Source organism: Setaria italica, chromosome VII (assembly GCF_000263155.2).
Source record: "Setaria italica strain Yugu1 chromosome VII, Setaria_italica_v2.0, whole genome shotgun sequence".
Classification (NCBI taxonomy): Eukaryota; Viridiplantae; Streptophyta; class Magnoliopsida; order Poales; family Poaceae; genus Setaria; species Setaria italica.
The window spans coordinates 34,023,137-34,038,985 of record NC_028456.1 but is presented as its reverse complement, the minus strand read 5'-3'; the positions used below and the strand labels follow the sequence as shown (position 1 = coordinate 34,038,985).

At 41.5% G+C, this 15,849-nt stretch overlaps 1 protein-coding gene across 2 annotated transcripts; it reads left to right on the top strand.

The window, feature by feature from the left end:
• Positions 1-1,225: 1,225 nt before the first annotated feature.
• LOC101764952 lies at positions 1,226-10,627 on the top strand. Of its 2 annotated transcripts, none has more exons than XM_004977312.3 (12): positions 1,226-1,520; positions 1,676-1,718; positions 1,864-2,019; positions 2,390-2,520; positions 2,612-2,902; positions 3,310-3,440; positions 5,486-5,600; positions 7,520-7,612; positions 8,364-8,429; positions 8,501-8,598; positions 8,696-8,744; positions 10,267-10,627. In XM_004977312.3, exons 1-11 carry the CDS (start codon positions 1,485-1,487, stop codon positions 8,721-8,723), a joined length of 1,188 nt encoding a protein of 395 aa, XP_004977369.1. In that variant the 5' UTR covers positions 1,226-1,484; the 3' UTR covers positions 8,724-8,744; positions 10,267-10,627. The 2 variants fall into 2 exon arrangements, with proteins under 2 accessions (XP_004977369.1, XP_004977368.1); XM_004977311.3 differs by having other exon boundaries at positions 8,680-8,744.
• The last annotated feature ends 5,222 nt before the right edge of the window (positions 10,628-15,849 follow it).

Genomic DNA, 15,849 nt, shown 5'->3' with positions numbered 1-15,849 from the left:
AGGCTTTCACGAATTGAGGCGTGTTCTACTCGAGGAGATTATCAATAGAAGACAAAAGAGAGGCCGGCGAGTAGAGCACGTATTGTGCGCAAGAGTTTGACGAGTAGAGCGTGTGTTGTGCGCAAGAGTTCGACGAGTAGAGCGCGTGTTGTGCGCAAGAGTTCGGCGAGTAGTCGGCGAAGTGTAGCTCTGGAGGGTAATTCCCGTCGAGAGACGTAGACAAATGGGTAATTGGCGAATTGCCCTGCATGCGGGAAACAAGCTGAAAATTAATTGGAAAAGTAACTTAACTTGATTCGTGGACGATTGTTGATGAAGTGATGGCGGTCGTCGTGAAGTCGCAATGGTTGTTAATAAAGCCGACTAGTTGGAGTCGATTCCAACTTGTTGTGGACGGTGCGAGACCCACTCCCGACTAGTTTTTTAGTTGAGATGACAAGTAAAAGTAGTCATCGGTGAGCATCATGGCGTAGAATCGTCGGTGAGTCGTGAGGGTCCTCGTGAAGTCGGAGTAGTCGTAGCTTGACTTCTCTACGCATGTACTCGTGTGTAGCAGAAATCTCAAGAGATTGCTTTTCACGTGGAGTACTTCTGATGCAAGCAATTAATGCTTTCCCCCTTGATCTCCGTGAGACAGCACATTCTCTCTTTTTTTTGTTTCGGTGATTTGCAAGTTCCTCCTCCTACTGTTGCTTGGAATCTTGAGCAGTGCGGCAGATAGCTTTTTGTCGATGGGAAAACTCAAAGAGACTCGACTTTCCACTCCAAATTAGCTTCGGACTTTGCATCGCAGGAGATATATGTCTACTAGTAGTAATCCGCTGATATGCTACGGATTCGATTCCTTCTTGGGTTTTGACGTAGAGGTACGACGAGTCGTTGGTTAGCCGTCGCCCAAGAACAGCCATACTGTGCTGTCGAGAGGAGATTGATCTTGATGATGAGATTCTTCAAGCTCGTCCGATGATCTCAACGATCACCCCTACCTGATGTATTAGATATCGGTATTTTATATCGACAACCTACTGAGAGGGTATCTGAGGTAGTTAATTTATCGGTGAGGATTGTTGGACCTGAAACTCAAAAGTAAAAGCGAGGACACAAGATACAGATTTATACGGGTTCGAATCGTCAGAGTAGCGTAATACAGGTGGGAAGAGCCAACCCGTTAAGGACCCGTTACCCTCCGCCCCGTATAAATGAAGAAAAAAAAAATCCTAGCAGCCAGTTCCCCGCCGTCACCTGCCTCTCTATGACTCTCACCCTCTCCGACGCCCGCCTCTCTCCCTCGCCGCCGCCACCCGCCTCTCTCACGCTCGAAGCTCCTCCCCTCCGCCGCCGGCGCCGCTCCCCCTCTCTACCCTAGTCACCCACCCTCCACTCCACCACCCACACGGCCACACCACACAACTCCACCCTCGCCAGTCGCCACAGAGCATCACCACCGAGTCACCCACACCTCCGGCGCCGCCGGCCCGGACGCGATGAGGAAGGCCAAGCGCCGCAGAGGGAAGTTGCAGGTTCGATTACCATCTGTCACTCCTTCTTAGCCCGATCTGCTGCTGCATCTGCTTGGGCCTGATTGCCAGTTATTATTAGGGCAAATTTGCCCTAAAGTTCGATTTTGTGTTTCTCCCTTATGATCTGATTTATGCCTTTCGCTTTCTTTCTAAAGATCTCAGGCATGCTACAACGCAAGGGAAATCCACAAGGCGGTAGTAAGTCCGATATATGCATGCGCTCCTTTTATTTTATAAGCTAGAAGAAAACCCACATATGATTCTGTCAGTCGTGCTTTCTCGAAATATCTCGATATTATCATTGATTTCACATTGCTTCACACCGCTAACCACGTTTTAGCAGGCCATGGAGCATGTTGGTCGGATTCCGATGGTCCACAATCAAAATTTATCAAGTATGACGCCGAAAGTGTCGAGGATTTCATCAAAGACGGACTGCAATTCTTTGAATCGGTGTTTAGAGTCCGCAGATCTGTCGTGTCCCTTGCCTGTACTGCTGGTAATTTTTGTTATATACTCTCTTGCATCTACCATTTAGTTAGTTTTACTAATAATAGAGTACAGTACACGATGTTGCTCTCAGCCATAAAAAGCCTATACATTTGCACAATTTTTTGATGCAGCAAAGAATGGGACTTCATAGCTTAAGTATGAGTTTACTGAGGGAAACAGCTCCGTGTGGGGCAGTGGTCAGTGGGCAAAGGGGCGGTTGAAATGAAACTAATGACAGTCTACCTGTGTTCTTTTTTCTTAGAAGTTTTATGTGGTAGGTTGGATGGATATGAAAAGCATATTGCCAACATCATCTTCGTATATTAGTATGGAAAACATTTCTACTGGCGATTCTTGATTCTATTATGCTCGCACAGATGGAATGCATATGGTTTGCTCAGGGACTGTTGTTGATCATGTGGATGAGAAAACATGGATACTTACCTCTGCTTCTTTAGTTAGAAAACCTGACACTCTGTTTGAAGCATATGAACCTTGTGATGTTAAGGTCAGCACTACAACAGCTCTTTTATTAGTCTGTTCATGCTGGCTTTCTCCTCTCCTGCAGTGGATAATAGTTGTAAATTTATTGATTGCAGATTCAAGTGGCTCTGCACAATAAACAAATTGTTGAAGGGTCCCTAGAAATGTGCAATTTGCATTATAATATTGCCATTGTGACTATTGAGTCTCCAGGGTCTCGGATAAATCTTCCTACGGTAGAACTCAGTGACCTCCCTGAATGTTATTCCTTGCAGCCTAGGCCTGTAGTTGCTCTAGGTCGGGACATGTACTCAAAAGGTTTTCAGATGAGATGTGGGGAACTGGTCCGAAGGAACAGCGAGTTAGACTGCACTGAGCTTCTGACCTGTACATGTGATGTCAGTGGGGTAAGATGATTTTGTATCTATATTTTGATATCTAGAGATGGCTTGTAACTACCTACCTGCATGTTGCAGTTAGCCATTTTGATTTATTGTTGCATTCCTAGTGCTTCATTTCAGAAATGGAGACAAAAGTTAAATATGAGTATGCTTCATGTTTCTTATAGTATGATTAATTAGGAGAAAATCGTATATCGTAGACATTAGTGTGATAACACCATCATGCTTTTGACGTATTTTAGGTGCAGTTTTTGTCGGAAAATCTAGAAGTGATGGCTTCATATTGAAAAAACTGTTACAAGCTAGACTATTTGTGTTTTAGTTAGATGGTTGTTTTCTAATATATTGTTTTCTTGGCACCTTATTTACGTAAGGCATAAGTGAAGGTTCAACTCATTTCATTTTTTTGTCAGAATTTCATTGGCGGGCCTGTCATGGATTCTGAAAGAAGATTCCTCGGCATCACTTTTCGCTACGAAGAAACTACTCCGTTTTTGCCGGTTGAGATTGCAGCAAGATGCCTGAAATACTACAAGAAGTCAAAGTATATCTTCTTCCTTTCATTATAAATTTTTAGATATTGGTAGTATCACCTCCACAAATAGAATTTAACAATTAACATTGTTCTTGCAAATCTTTTGTGTCTGTTATTTGCACCAAAGGCACGTGTGGGTTACTTTGTGTGTATTAGCAAGCTGGATTTTTTTTATATGTTTATTTGCTCTCTCCAAGATGTTTTATCAGCAAGATCCTTTTCAACAATTAAGTTTCAACTAGGAAAAAATCCAATTTACTACCCTCAAGTATGAGCTAGGTCCACATAACCCCCTAAAGTAATAAAAGGTTTACTTAACCCCTTGCTTTTGCTAAACCGGATCAAAATACACCTTTTAACACATAATTGAAATCGGTTTTTGCTGATTTGGCCGGTTCACGCACTAGTTTTACTGAGTAGGCATGACACGTCAGCGATCCTACATGGCATAACAAAGTTTAGGTCTAGAATGCCCCTTCCATGATATCTAATCTGAATTTCAACAATTCGTCACGTCGCTCTGCCAAGATTCACAGGCGGCGGCGGCGGCGCGGCGCTTTGTTCCGAGCAGCTCGCGCGCACTGAGCTGCACCTTGCCCTTTCCTGCCCTGTTGGCTGTTGTGCTGTGCTCCCGGCAACTGTGCCCCCACGCGACGCCTAGCTGTGCCCTGTACGGCACCCGGCCGTGCCCCTGCCACCGCCGCCGCTTGGCGCACGGGCTCTCGCGCCTCAGGAGTCAGGATGACAGGATGGCAGCTGGTGAGCAGAAATTAGTTGACACTAATATACAATGCAGAAAGTATCGCTGCCTATTGTGTTTGAAACCTATCGCTTGACATCTAAATGAAATTTTCACAAAGAAAGCACACCTGGTTGTCGTGCTTCTTGCTGATTTTCTTGTCTGCTCCTTGATCGGTCACGTGTGGTTAATGTTAATCTGGCTGCGGGCACAGAAACCACACACGATGACAGAGACTAGCCACCAGCGAAGGACAACGGTTACGGCAATCAAATGGGGCGGCACACAACAGGGGAGGGGGTGTTACGGACAGGCTGCTGATTGGTCAATCCTAGTCAGCAAATTAGGTTTTTAATTCCACCAAATCATGAAAACCGGTTTCAATTATTTGTTGAAGGTGTGTTTTGGCCCGGTTTGGCAAAAGGAGGGGCTATGTAAACCTTTTGTTACTTTAGGGGGTTATTTGGACATAGGCCATACTTGGAGGTAGTAAATTGGACTTTTTCCTTTCAACTATCTATTGTCGCTTCACTGTAATATTCTTAGCCTCTGATGGTTATTTTCTATTTTTCCTCATTAGATTCTAACCAAGGGATCTCTGGTCCCAGCTGCTGTCTCTGTAGATTCTGGTTTTATGGGTCGTTTTCTCCTTTCATTTGTGCATATGCGTTGTAATCATGAGGAAGTTGGGGCCTATATCCTAACAACTCTTTCTTCTGCGTGTTTGAGGGAAAAGAAAGATGCTAACACCCTAACTACTAGAATATGGTACTATGCATTGAATATTGCCTGTATATCATCCCATTTGTGATTACCCATAAATTTGAAGTGTTTTTTTGCACAGCAATGTATGCAAAATACATGGATTTGAATATTTGATGTGTAGTGCTAGACTTTCTTATGCACAGTAATGTTCACAGTAGCATACTTCTTCTTGCTACCTGGGAATAGTGGTAATATAACTTCTATGTTCTTTTAAAGATCTCTGAACTCTAGTTGTTTCCTCGGCCTTTCATGATTTTTTTTAATGTTGTTAGACTTTGCCCAGTCTCTATTACGCGATTTGATAATTGCTTTGCAACTATATGTTATTATAAACTAACATAGCAATGATTTTATGCAAGCGCTTTTAGTGAAATCTTGTGATGTACTTTCATATGGCCAATTTCGAAAATTTCACAACAATGTTTGAAATATTGATATTCAAATTCTAAAACAAAGAAACAGATGGATATCTTGCAAGTAAGGCTTACGGTGTGAAAGATATTATTTATATACCATTATCGTTGACATTGGAATTTTATGATGGGTGCAGAACACTACCAAGGGTTCGCATAAGGGGACAAGCTCTTCACATGCTGAGCATGAATAGTCTGGAACACTTATGCTGCAAATATGCCAAGCCACCACATGGAATTCTGGTACAGGAGGTAGGCAACGCACATGCACGCAAATCCTCTAATTTAATAGAATTTACTCCATCTAGATCACTAATTACGTCAATGTTAGAATGGTCCTATTGTCCTGAGTTTTAACTGTGATTTAAGCATTTTAGTGGCCGCTGCATGGCAATTTGCTTAGTTTAGAATGTCTGGTTCTTGGCACAACAAGCATTCTGAACTTATTATTAATGATGCGAACATGTACAAGGAACAGTTTGCATGAGCCGATCATTTGTTTTCTAGTTGATTTGAAAGAGCAACTTTGTCTGCATTGCCTCCTATTCATTAAGTTCCACCTGATCAAAGGATCTTTTATATTGCAAATTTCATCCTCCATCCCCCTTATGAAGTAGGGTGTAGGTGAGGCCTAGTACGCACATATCCATGCACCTTAGCAACTTCCTGCTCATGGTGATAGAAAAAAAAAATCTTCTTATATGCTAAAATAGGAAACCAGATCTCCTTATTTTTATTAGATTAGAAAAATGAGGTTAGGTTTACTAACATATAAAAATTACCTGACAAATTATTGATTTTGTTTATGCAGTAATTTGCAATGGCACTTCTGTTTGTACAGCTATTCCCACCAATCGTGAAAGTTGTCATTTTGGGTTGTGCAAATAGTTAACAGATCAAAACTTTGATTGTTTCATAATCGTACAACTTTGTGTGTATTAAGATTGAACATCTTAAAATGGTATGAGTAGATTTGTCTCAAAATTAGTTTCATAATCATATAACTTTGCCAGGATTTGTAAATATTTCTAGTAGAGATTAACCGTCAAAATTATGTTTTTGCAACTATGTTGCTACTCAAAACACCACTTTTCATAACTGTTGGTAGTTTTTTGTCCCAACCTTCAATATTCAGCATATGATCAAAGTTATTGATATCCATCAACTATCATTAGTTTTCTGTGAAGTAATAACTATTAACTAACATTACTAAAAAGGGATAAATACTTAATGTTGTTTTCCTTGTTCCCCAGCTCGTTTTAGTATTAGCAGTTATCCACTGCCTTAGTTCTGTAAGTTTCATTTTTCAGCTCCTCTTGGCTTCTATGCTTTACTGCCCTTTGTTAGTGATGTTATTGAACTACCATTTTTTTAACTATTGATCAAGAAGTTACATTAGTTCTAATGCACTTTTTCATAAGATGGCCTTTCTCAATTATTGTTCTGTTAACAGCTCCTGCCATTGGATTAGACAATGATATATGACCTTTTGGGTCAGTTTGGTTTCTTTGCCCACATAAGCTAGCTGAGCAAGGATTGCCTAACCTTGCCTGGCAAAGCTAGGCAAGCAAAGGGCCATGCATTTGGTTCTCAGACTGCTAGCTTCTTCCCTAATTAAAATATCAATTTGATACTATGCAAGGGACCCACCATCAGTCAGCCATGCAGGAGCCCCATGTGCTGTACGCAGCTTTTTTTTGTGCTAGGCGCTCGCCTTGCCGGTGCGGGAGAGCGAAATTGGCTTGCCTGGTTCGGCAAGGAAATCCTTGCTCAAGCAAGCTAGCCTGCCAAGCAAAATTAGATTTTAAAGCTAGTACCAAACATATATCCTTGCCTGGCAAGGTGAGGCTAGGCAAGGCAAAGGATCCAACCGGACCAGTCCTAAGCCTGCTGTGTTGCATCGATATGCCCTTTGCAGCGTAAATCATCTGCCTTTTGCAACATTAGTTCATTTCAATTCCATTTAATTGATTTTTTTCTTTATGAAAATGTAAATTCATTGTATGCTATTTAATTATACATATTTGTCTGTTTAATTTTTCTTGGGATAGGTAGCTAACCAAGCCATGCAAGATAATTTGTTCAATACATGTTTGCAATATTCAGAGAATGAGACTATTGTTACTTTCTTGGTGTGCGTAAACTTAATCTTAATCCTATGCACACCGTAGATTTGTGAGATATCAGCAGAAAAGTGTGGAGGAGTTGTCGTTGGTGATATCATCTCTGAACTTGATGGGATTACTCTTTACTCTGCAGCGCAGGTATCACATTTGTTTATAGATCATCACTTTCCGTGTCATTTTGCTGAAGTTTTTAGTGAACGTATCTGTCCTAGATGACAACAAATTTATATAAAACCTTGTACCCTTTTACAACATGATAATTTTTTTAATCATTTGAAAAAATGATAAAGTTCTAAAATTGTAATCGTGGGAAGAAACATTGGTTCCTGGCCTCATGCTGCACTATTTGGCATTTCATTTCTAAGCCATGAGAAATATGTCAACTTGTCTATATGTTTATAATGACTTACTAGTTACTTCCTCCATTTTGCTATATTTGTGTACGCCCGTCATAGTGCACAGACTAAGAAGAGTCAAAACTTGATGTTAAAGAAGCAATAGATCAACCACAATCATAGCGCTTAGGAAACATGCGAATCTGTCATAAATTCTCTACATGCATTTTCCCCTATAGAAAGCATACTATGCATTTAAGGTCTATTGGAAACATGAGCCTAGTCGTCGTCACAAGGGAGGTGGACAAACATTTTGAAATGGATACTCGTGGAGCCATGCATTGTAAAATGGAGTATTACAGTAGAATATTCCTCTGCATTCATTTTATCATCAACTGATGTAGTTTCTCTCTTTTTACTCACCACTTCATCACCACATTGCTCTGCTTCCAATGCATTCTGGTTGAAGAATTTGAATATGTTTGCATATCATTTTAACGGGAGGTCCTGATTACACCTGGAGCTGATGCCTGTGTGTTTTGTGCTTTTCTCAGTTTACAGCGATGCTTCTAGATAAAATGGAGGTTGCATCAAACCCACAGAATACACTGACACTCCAGGTTAGTTTGAATAGTGATAGTCGATAATGATTTTCTTACTATGTTAACTTTTGCTACTTACAACTGAGCAGGCAGTTGTACGGAGACCCACAGATCAGACTATATTTGTTGCAAAGCTGAATGTTCAAGACATTGCCTCTGATGAATGCGAAGGGTCATTCCAAAACAAGTCTGTCTTTAAAAAACACCTTTGAGACTTGTATGTCCTTTTATTTTGTTGATGATTGATGCAGTTTGCTTCAATTTATAGATGGATATGGTGGAAGGAGCTATGGTTTCCATGAGCAGTTGTAGTGATGATACTTCGAAGATAATGTGAGTACATCCTTAGATACTGGTATAATTAGGTTATGAAGGCTTATTACATCTGTTTCAACTTAGTGCATCAACCACCTCTACCCTCATGATACACTTCATCACACAGTTTACTTCGACAGCATGTGTAGTGTTTGGGTAATCATGAATAGAATGATAATCCTTAATCTATGTGGTCATATATATATATATATATATATATATATATAATCTGACCAGTTGTGGAGCTATCTTGAAACATACCATTTTGTTTGCATGAATACCCAAGTTAGAATTAGTGATCGACCCTAGAACGATATGGAAATTATATGCAGGACTGACCTTACAAGCTGCAAGGCCTGTTCATTGCTATGAACCAGAACTTAACTTTATTTCCTGGGCTTAGGTATGGTGCATAAGTGGCTCTCCATTTTGTTCCTGTTTGTTACGTGTAGTTTATTTAGGAGGAACACAAGAGTTTGATTACGTTGTACAGGGACTCAAAGTTTGTCTGTTTTGTTTTCAGTGCTGAGAAAGAAATAGAATAGGAATTAGCTGATTCTAGTTTTCTAGTTCACTGTTTAAACATTTAACATTTCATCTTGTGTTTATGATCTTTTTTCAAGGGTATGCAATGGTGTTTTACATGGTCAGATCAGAGAATGTTGAACATAAAAGATACGCTGTGTGACGACAGCTAGCTCATTGATGTTTAGTTAATCTCTCTTTCAACATTATGCTCAGATAGTGCTGTTTCTTGTTTTGCTGGTAGAAAAGTATAGATTCTCCCTTTTACTACCTCTGTCAGTGGGATGGAAACACCTGCATCACCAATTCACCATTTGTTTATTTGGTGCTAAGTCCTCATATCCTTTTGTCCTTTGAAGCTGATTTTATTTCATGTGGCCACACACTGAGATTTTGCCATCGTCCATTAGCATGACACAAGCTATAATGAAATTACTGCATGTTCAATATAAGCCTGTGCCATATATGGGAATAATGTGATGTCAAGAAAATAAATAAGTTATTTACATCTTCCTATATGTGATGCGCAAAGTCTATTTTTCAGTTCCCAAAGGTCAACTACCATTGTTATGGGAAGTGTAGAAGGGTTCTGTTCCTTTTTCTTGCTATAGCAAATGGTCAGGAAATCACCTAACAGAAACTGGTTGGTTTTCATCAATAAAGTTAAAACTGGATCAAATCTGGAATCTAATGTATATGCCAAATCCCAAATCTGTAATCTTTTTGCTTCCAAAACTTGAAAATCTCAAAACAAGCTAGTTTAGACAGTTGTTTACCTTTGAACTGAACCCCTCTCGTTTTGGGCGCAGTTCAGATTTCCAAAATATGTGGTGATAGTCTCCCTCTCTAAACCTGCTAATTGAGATGCCCTTAGCGATTTTCTACAAGAAATGTTTGAAAAGATGATTTCTGCATGGTCTGCTGATATGCTTTCATTGTAGCACCACCGAATTGCAATTCTGTTATTATGTTTTTCCTTGGCTGTTCATGTGTCTAAGGTTCTTTATTTCTGCAGTAAATAGGTATCTAGGACGAGGAGTGCTGATGATGCCTGGATGACCATTTGCGTGAGGGCTGGAGCATAAGATATGGAAGGCCAACAAATGTTCGTAAATGTGGGAGCCAAGACTAAGCAAGAACTAAATTAATTGTCGGATTAAGCTGGAGACCCTACTTTGTGCTGAATTTGTAATCCATCTTTGGGGCCATCAGACTGTTGTATTATCAGTTCAGTATGCCGTCGAGGCTCTCTTTTGTAGCACGGTTCACCAATCACCAGTTCATTTGGGAAATGCGCTGTCTAAACTAGCGACATGACCGGTAACTGAGTTTCAGATTTCGGGCTAGTGCTGCTGTGATGGTTGGTGGTTAATTAAGCATTGCATGTGTTGTTGCGAGACAATTTCTCGCGCACCCGCGCTACCTAAAAATCACGGCCACATCTTCCTCATTGTCACTCTCAGGTTGGGCTCTCCTACAACCAATTCCTGACTGAGATGTTCCGATTGAAGAAAAGATTTGTTGCAGTTGCAAAAATCAAATGTAAAAAACTCCTGACATTCTCCAGAGGGGACATGCAAGGTCCCTGGAATGAGCACGGAAGGAGAAGAAACGTCCGGGATGGCGGCGGGAGCCCGTGGAGCGAGCTCGTGAGCGAGAGAAGAACAACGCTTCGAAGCGCGTCGCGGAATAAGGCGGCCCACCGGGCAGTGCTCTCGGCAAAGTGTTTCTACTTCTTTTTAAAGTAATACTAGGATCATGACCGTGCATTGTTACGGGATAGATAAATAATATTTTAATCTTACCGATAAGAAATCAAATCAGTAGATAATTAAACAAATATGCAATACTTCTATGTTATGCCGTGCTTTGCTATAATAGAAAAAAAAGATTTCAACGTAATAAATAACATGAAAAACATGACGTTTTGACCAATATGCATCGCAATCTACCTGATCTTATAGCTACATAATGTTCTGAGTGCACGTGGGGACACGCACTTGTTTTCGAAAAACATAGTAGATAAGAATTTTATATTCATATTAAATTTAGATGGAGGCACAATTACTTTCATCCCTTTTAAGTTCTCGCGAAGAAAATAAGATGCGGCTCTGGTGCTTTTGTCTTTTTCCCCTTTGCTAATCTTCCCCTCTAATGCTGTCTTCTCCTTTGTCTTTTTTCACCCTCGCTTGTACATCATCATCATCATCATCATCCATAAGTGATAAAGATGGATGCACCACATATAAACCTACATTATTTGAATAAAAAGCCAAACTCAATCAAATTAACCTTAGAGTTATGCCAGGTATGTTTTTTTTAAGTAACTTAGTAAATAAGAATTCTATATTCATATTAGATTTAGCAAAGTGCAATACATAGATATATAAAAGAACTTCAAATTTTCGAGAAGTCAATTCCAATTAAATTTCCTTGATCCATACATACGAGCCATTAGCTCTACAGTCATGAAACAAAGAAATTAATGGCATCTGTCTTCACAGAGTTAGCTAGAGCATTGCGAGAGATCAAAATCCTTAATGTGAAAATTAAATTTCCTAGATATAGTGGAACACAGCTGGTTGTCATTATTGTTGACAGACTTATTTTCCTGAAAATCGTTCTCTTCAAACACCAGAAAGAGGAAAGTACCACGCGGGTAAAGAGAAAAAAAGGCGTGTAATCAATGGCAAAAGTTTACTTCAAGATAAAGAAATAAGGCAAACCAAGAAAAGAAACCAACTGTTGTACCAAACCCCAACACATCATATAGCATTCTTTAAAAAAAACACTCAAGTTCACCACCATGTATCTAGCATCTCATATCCGTATGTTAAATAGAATGCGTGTATCTATCTTCCCATATTATCATGAACAGACCTGCAGCGGTCATTTGTCAGCAGTGGGGCAGCATGGGTTCTTTAGCAACGCCTCCATATTTTAAGGCTACATGAATCTGTTTGCACAACTGCAGATTATCTAACGCTGGGCTTACTTACCAAAAACAAAGAAATTGATCCCATTGACAAGCTGACACAATCTGTCGAGCACAACACGGGCATCGCTTGCAGCACCCTCTCACCTTGCTGCGTGGTGGCCAGCATGAACGCGGAGGCGGAATCAGCCGTGGTGAGGATGACCAGCAGCACTGCCCCTTGTGGGATTGACAGCACCTCTGCAGAGAATTATTTACTATGTTATCACATATGAAAACGAGAAAGAACCGAGAAAATGAAATCTGATAGGCAGATGTGTACCCTTGCCAACAATGCTTTCGAGGAGTTTGGCTCAATTGGATTCTGTCTAGGAATACCACCTGAACCTCCAACTTCAGAGCATGCCACCATGATTATGAAGTGACAATAAATTGTCAAAAGCAGCATAATATGGACTGTTGAGTGTTGACACCAACTAATACGCAGAATCAAGCTGCAAGTAGACATATATATGGAGTTGTAGAAACTCACCACATGAGAATAAAATCTTTTATTGCTTATTCATCTTCCTAAGGTCCTGTTTGGCATGGCTCCAACTCCGGGTGGAACTGCTCCACTTCTGAACTCCACATGGAGCCAGCTCCGCTCCAAAACTCCAGAAAAAAAATAGGGTGTTTGGCTAGATGGTGCTCTCAGCTCCAAACAAGATCGATTTCAGTGTGGATTGCCATTGTTGCCCCCTAATTAAGGCCCCACTTGTCATCCTCTCTATCCCATCTTCTTCTTCCCCTTTTTCCACTGCACTGCGCTGCACACGGGAGACCCTCCACGGGCGGCGGGGTGGGTGGCGGGCTGGGCGGCGACGGGCGGCGGGGTAGGCGGCGGGCTCGACGGCGGGCGGTGGGCGGCGACGGGCGGCGACGGGCGACGGGTGCGGCGGCGGGCGGCGGCGGGCGTCGACGGGAGGCGGCGGGCGGCGGCGGGCGTCAACGGGAGGCGGCGGGCGGCGACGGGCGGCGGGCTGGGCGGCGACAGGCGGCGACAGGCGACGACGTGCGAGGATAGGCGGCGGGCGGCGGCGGGCGGCAACGGGCGACGACGGGCGACGACAGGCGGCGACGGGCGCCGGGCGCGGCGGCGGGCGGCGATGGGCGGCGGGTGCGGCGGCGGGCGGCGACGGGCGGCGGGTGCGGCGACGGGCGACGACGGGCGGCGGGCGGCGACGGGCAGCGGGTGGCGGGCGGCAACGGGCGACGAGGGCGGCGGCGGGCGGCGACGGGCGGGGCTCTGGCGGCGAGTGGGGCTCGAGAGAATAGAAGAGAGAATAGAATGAAACGTTTTTTTGTGTAACCAGTGGAATTGGTGGGTAATTACCCACCAACTCCACGAGGAGGTTCAAAAGAGAGGTTTCTGGAGCAGCAAAAGAGGTGCTCCAAAACTCCACCTCCATTTGCACTACAGCTCCATGGAGTTGGCAACTCCATGGAGTTTTGGAGTTGGGGTGTTTGGCTGAATTTTTTGATGGAGTTGCTGGAGTTTAGGAGTGGAGCCGTGCCAAACAGGACCTAAGTTTCAGGTGTGATAGCTCCAGCTCCACCAGATGGACAGGAATATAATTAGAAAATTAGCACAGAGTGTGTGCATTCAGCAGCTACCATTGATAACATACTGGAGCCGCATCATCAGTTAGTGTGTGCCTCCAGCAGATACATAGAATTAACAAATTAATAAGGAACCCAAAAGCTACCAAGTGGAAGTCATGAGTGCAGGAGACAAAATTGCAACAGCATTGTGGTACTCAAATAATTCATATTGAGAAAAGATATTATAAAAGTTCCAGTTCCCTGTGAAACAACAAAATAGTCAAAAGCTCAAAACTGTAGTCGTTAAATCTTCATTAAAAAATGCATAGTTTACAAGAACAAACAAGAGATAGGATACTTCCACATGTGGGGGTGACAAAGCCAAATGGACAACCTCGATTAAAATGGGAATGCGGTAGTTCACAGTAGAAAACTGAAAACTATCTATGCACCCAGAAGCAGAGGACATATAAACATAAGCATGTAGCTCCCCTGATTAATCTGATTAATTGACAATTTACTATTTAGATATCACAAAGGTGATGAAAAGGCAGTGAGAATAAATGAATACACTACAGCTAATCCAACAACGTTACCTACCACAATATGAGGAGATTCTGGCTGAACTCTATCAACAATGTTTTCCAGTTAATATATACATTGCGATTGCATACCATGTTGCTTCCAAAAAAAGCAAGATATATAAGTCAAGTAATACACTGAGAATTAGTAGAATCAATTAAGACATCAACTGCCATACTACCAAAAGAAAATTAGGCAGGCTGGAGATACCATTTCGTGGAGGCACTCATATGTATTGAATCGAAGTTACAACATTCTGGGGGAAGTTCTCTTAAAACCATTTCTTCCCTCTGAAACATGATAATATGGTGCCTCATATTTCTTGCTCCTCAAAGATGATAACATTGTTATAGTGCAGCAAATTGAATATGATGTGATTAAGAATGGAAACAAAATATATAAAATTAAACGTTCTGCTGCCAATTAAATAATATAGAGGGGATAATACTGAGATTGCACCCACTGGTGGAGCTCCAAATAAGAAGGGGGATATTAGTGCTAATTTTTTATGCAAATAACAAAAGTGAAGTAAAACACAATAATGTATCGATGTGAGAAACCTATTCAACAAACCTCCATTGTGAGTTGGTGACTCTATGGCTCACCATTCTTTCCTTCTACGGCAATAGAGAAAGGCAATCAGCAAGATCAATAGCAAGGCAGTCCAGCTACAAGGAGCACCGACATTGCCATGTCATAGATGTCAAAAAATCAAACAAACAGACTGAAGCAAGCCATTTAGGCACAGAATGAAGTTTGTTTACTTAATTGGCATAGTGTTATCTAAGTGCCCCAGAGAATACTCATACTGTTCAGTTCGGTCAATTAAATTAGCATTAACAAACGTTCTAAAAATATTATGGATAGAAGAGGAAACAAAAGAAATATCCGGAGAATATCCTCACTGGGTGGCTGCACACCCTTAACTGATAGCAATCTAAACCACAAGTCACAAAATATTCTAAGTCAAGTAAATTTCTAATGCAAGAATTTTGAGTCTGCATACGCTGAACTTTACATCTTTACCAATATTATGAATTTGAGGCCCAAGATTTATTTTAAAGAGAAAAGCCTAAACCTTGAAGCTTTTAAACCTGAAATCCTCACATCTGAAGATTTTTCATCACTACTATGTGGAAGACTTCATCATAATTCAATCATCCAAAAAATACAGATTATCAAAATATGACTGCCACACTTGACAATTGTTGTTCTTATACGCAATAATGTATACCTTGAGTCTGAGAAGCAGGGGATTCTAGGTTCAGACAACCCAACCTTATTCATATATGTGCCAGTATCCAATCTGATATATTGCAGAGAAATAAGGTTAACTTCAGTCTCCTGATGCTCTTTAAATCTCCATGCCGATCAAAGTAATCCTTGGAATTAGTTCCTGAGCAAGCAATCTGGAAAGACAGCAAAATGAGTTTCAGAACAGAAAAGTTGTACATGCAACTAATTATTTGTCAGCTCATCGGTACTTCAGTTTGTGCT

Bases quoted from the DNA above. Each gene is read 5' to 3' on its own strand.
- LOC101764952 (XM_004977311.3), top strand. From the start codon at position 1,485: ATGAGGAAGGCCAAGCGCCGCAGAGGGAAGTTGCAG. The intron at 1,719-1,863 runs GTAAGTCCGATA...ACGTTTTAGCAG, and splicing joins GGGAAATCCACAAGGCGGTA to GCCATGGAGCATGTTGGTCG. The intron at 7,613-8,363 runs GTATCACATTTG...TGCTTTTCTCAG, and splicing joins CTCTTTACTCTGCAGCGCAG to TTTACAGCGATGCTTCTAGA.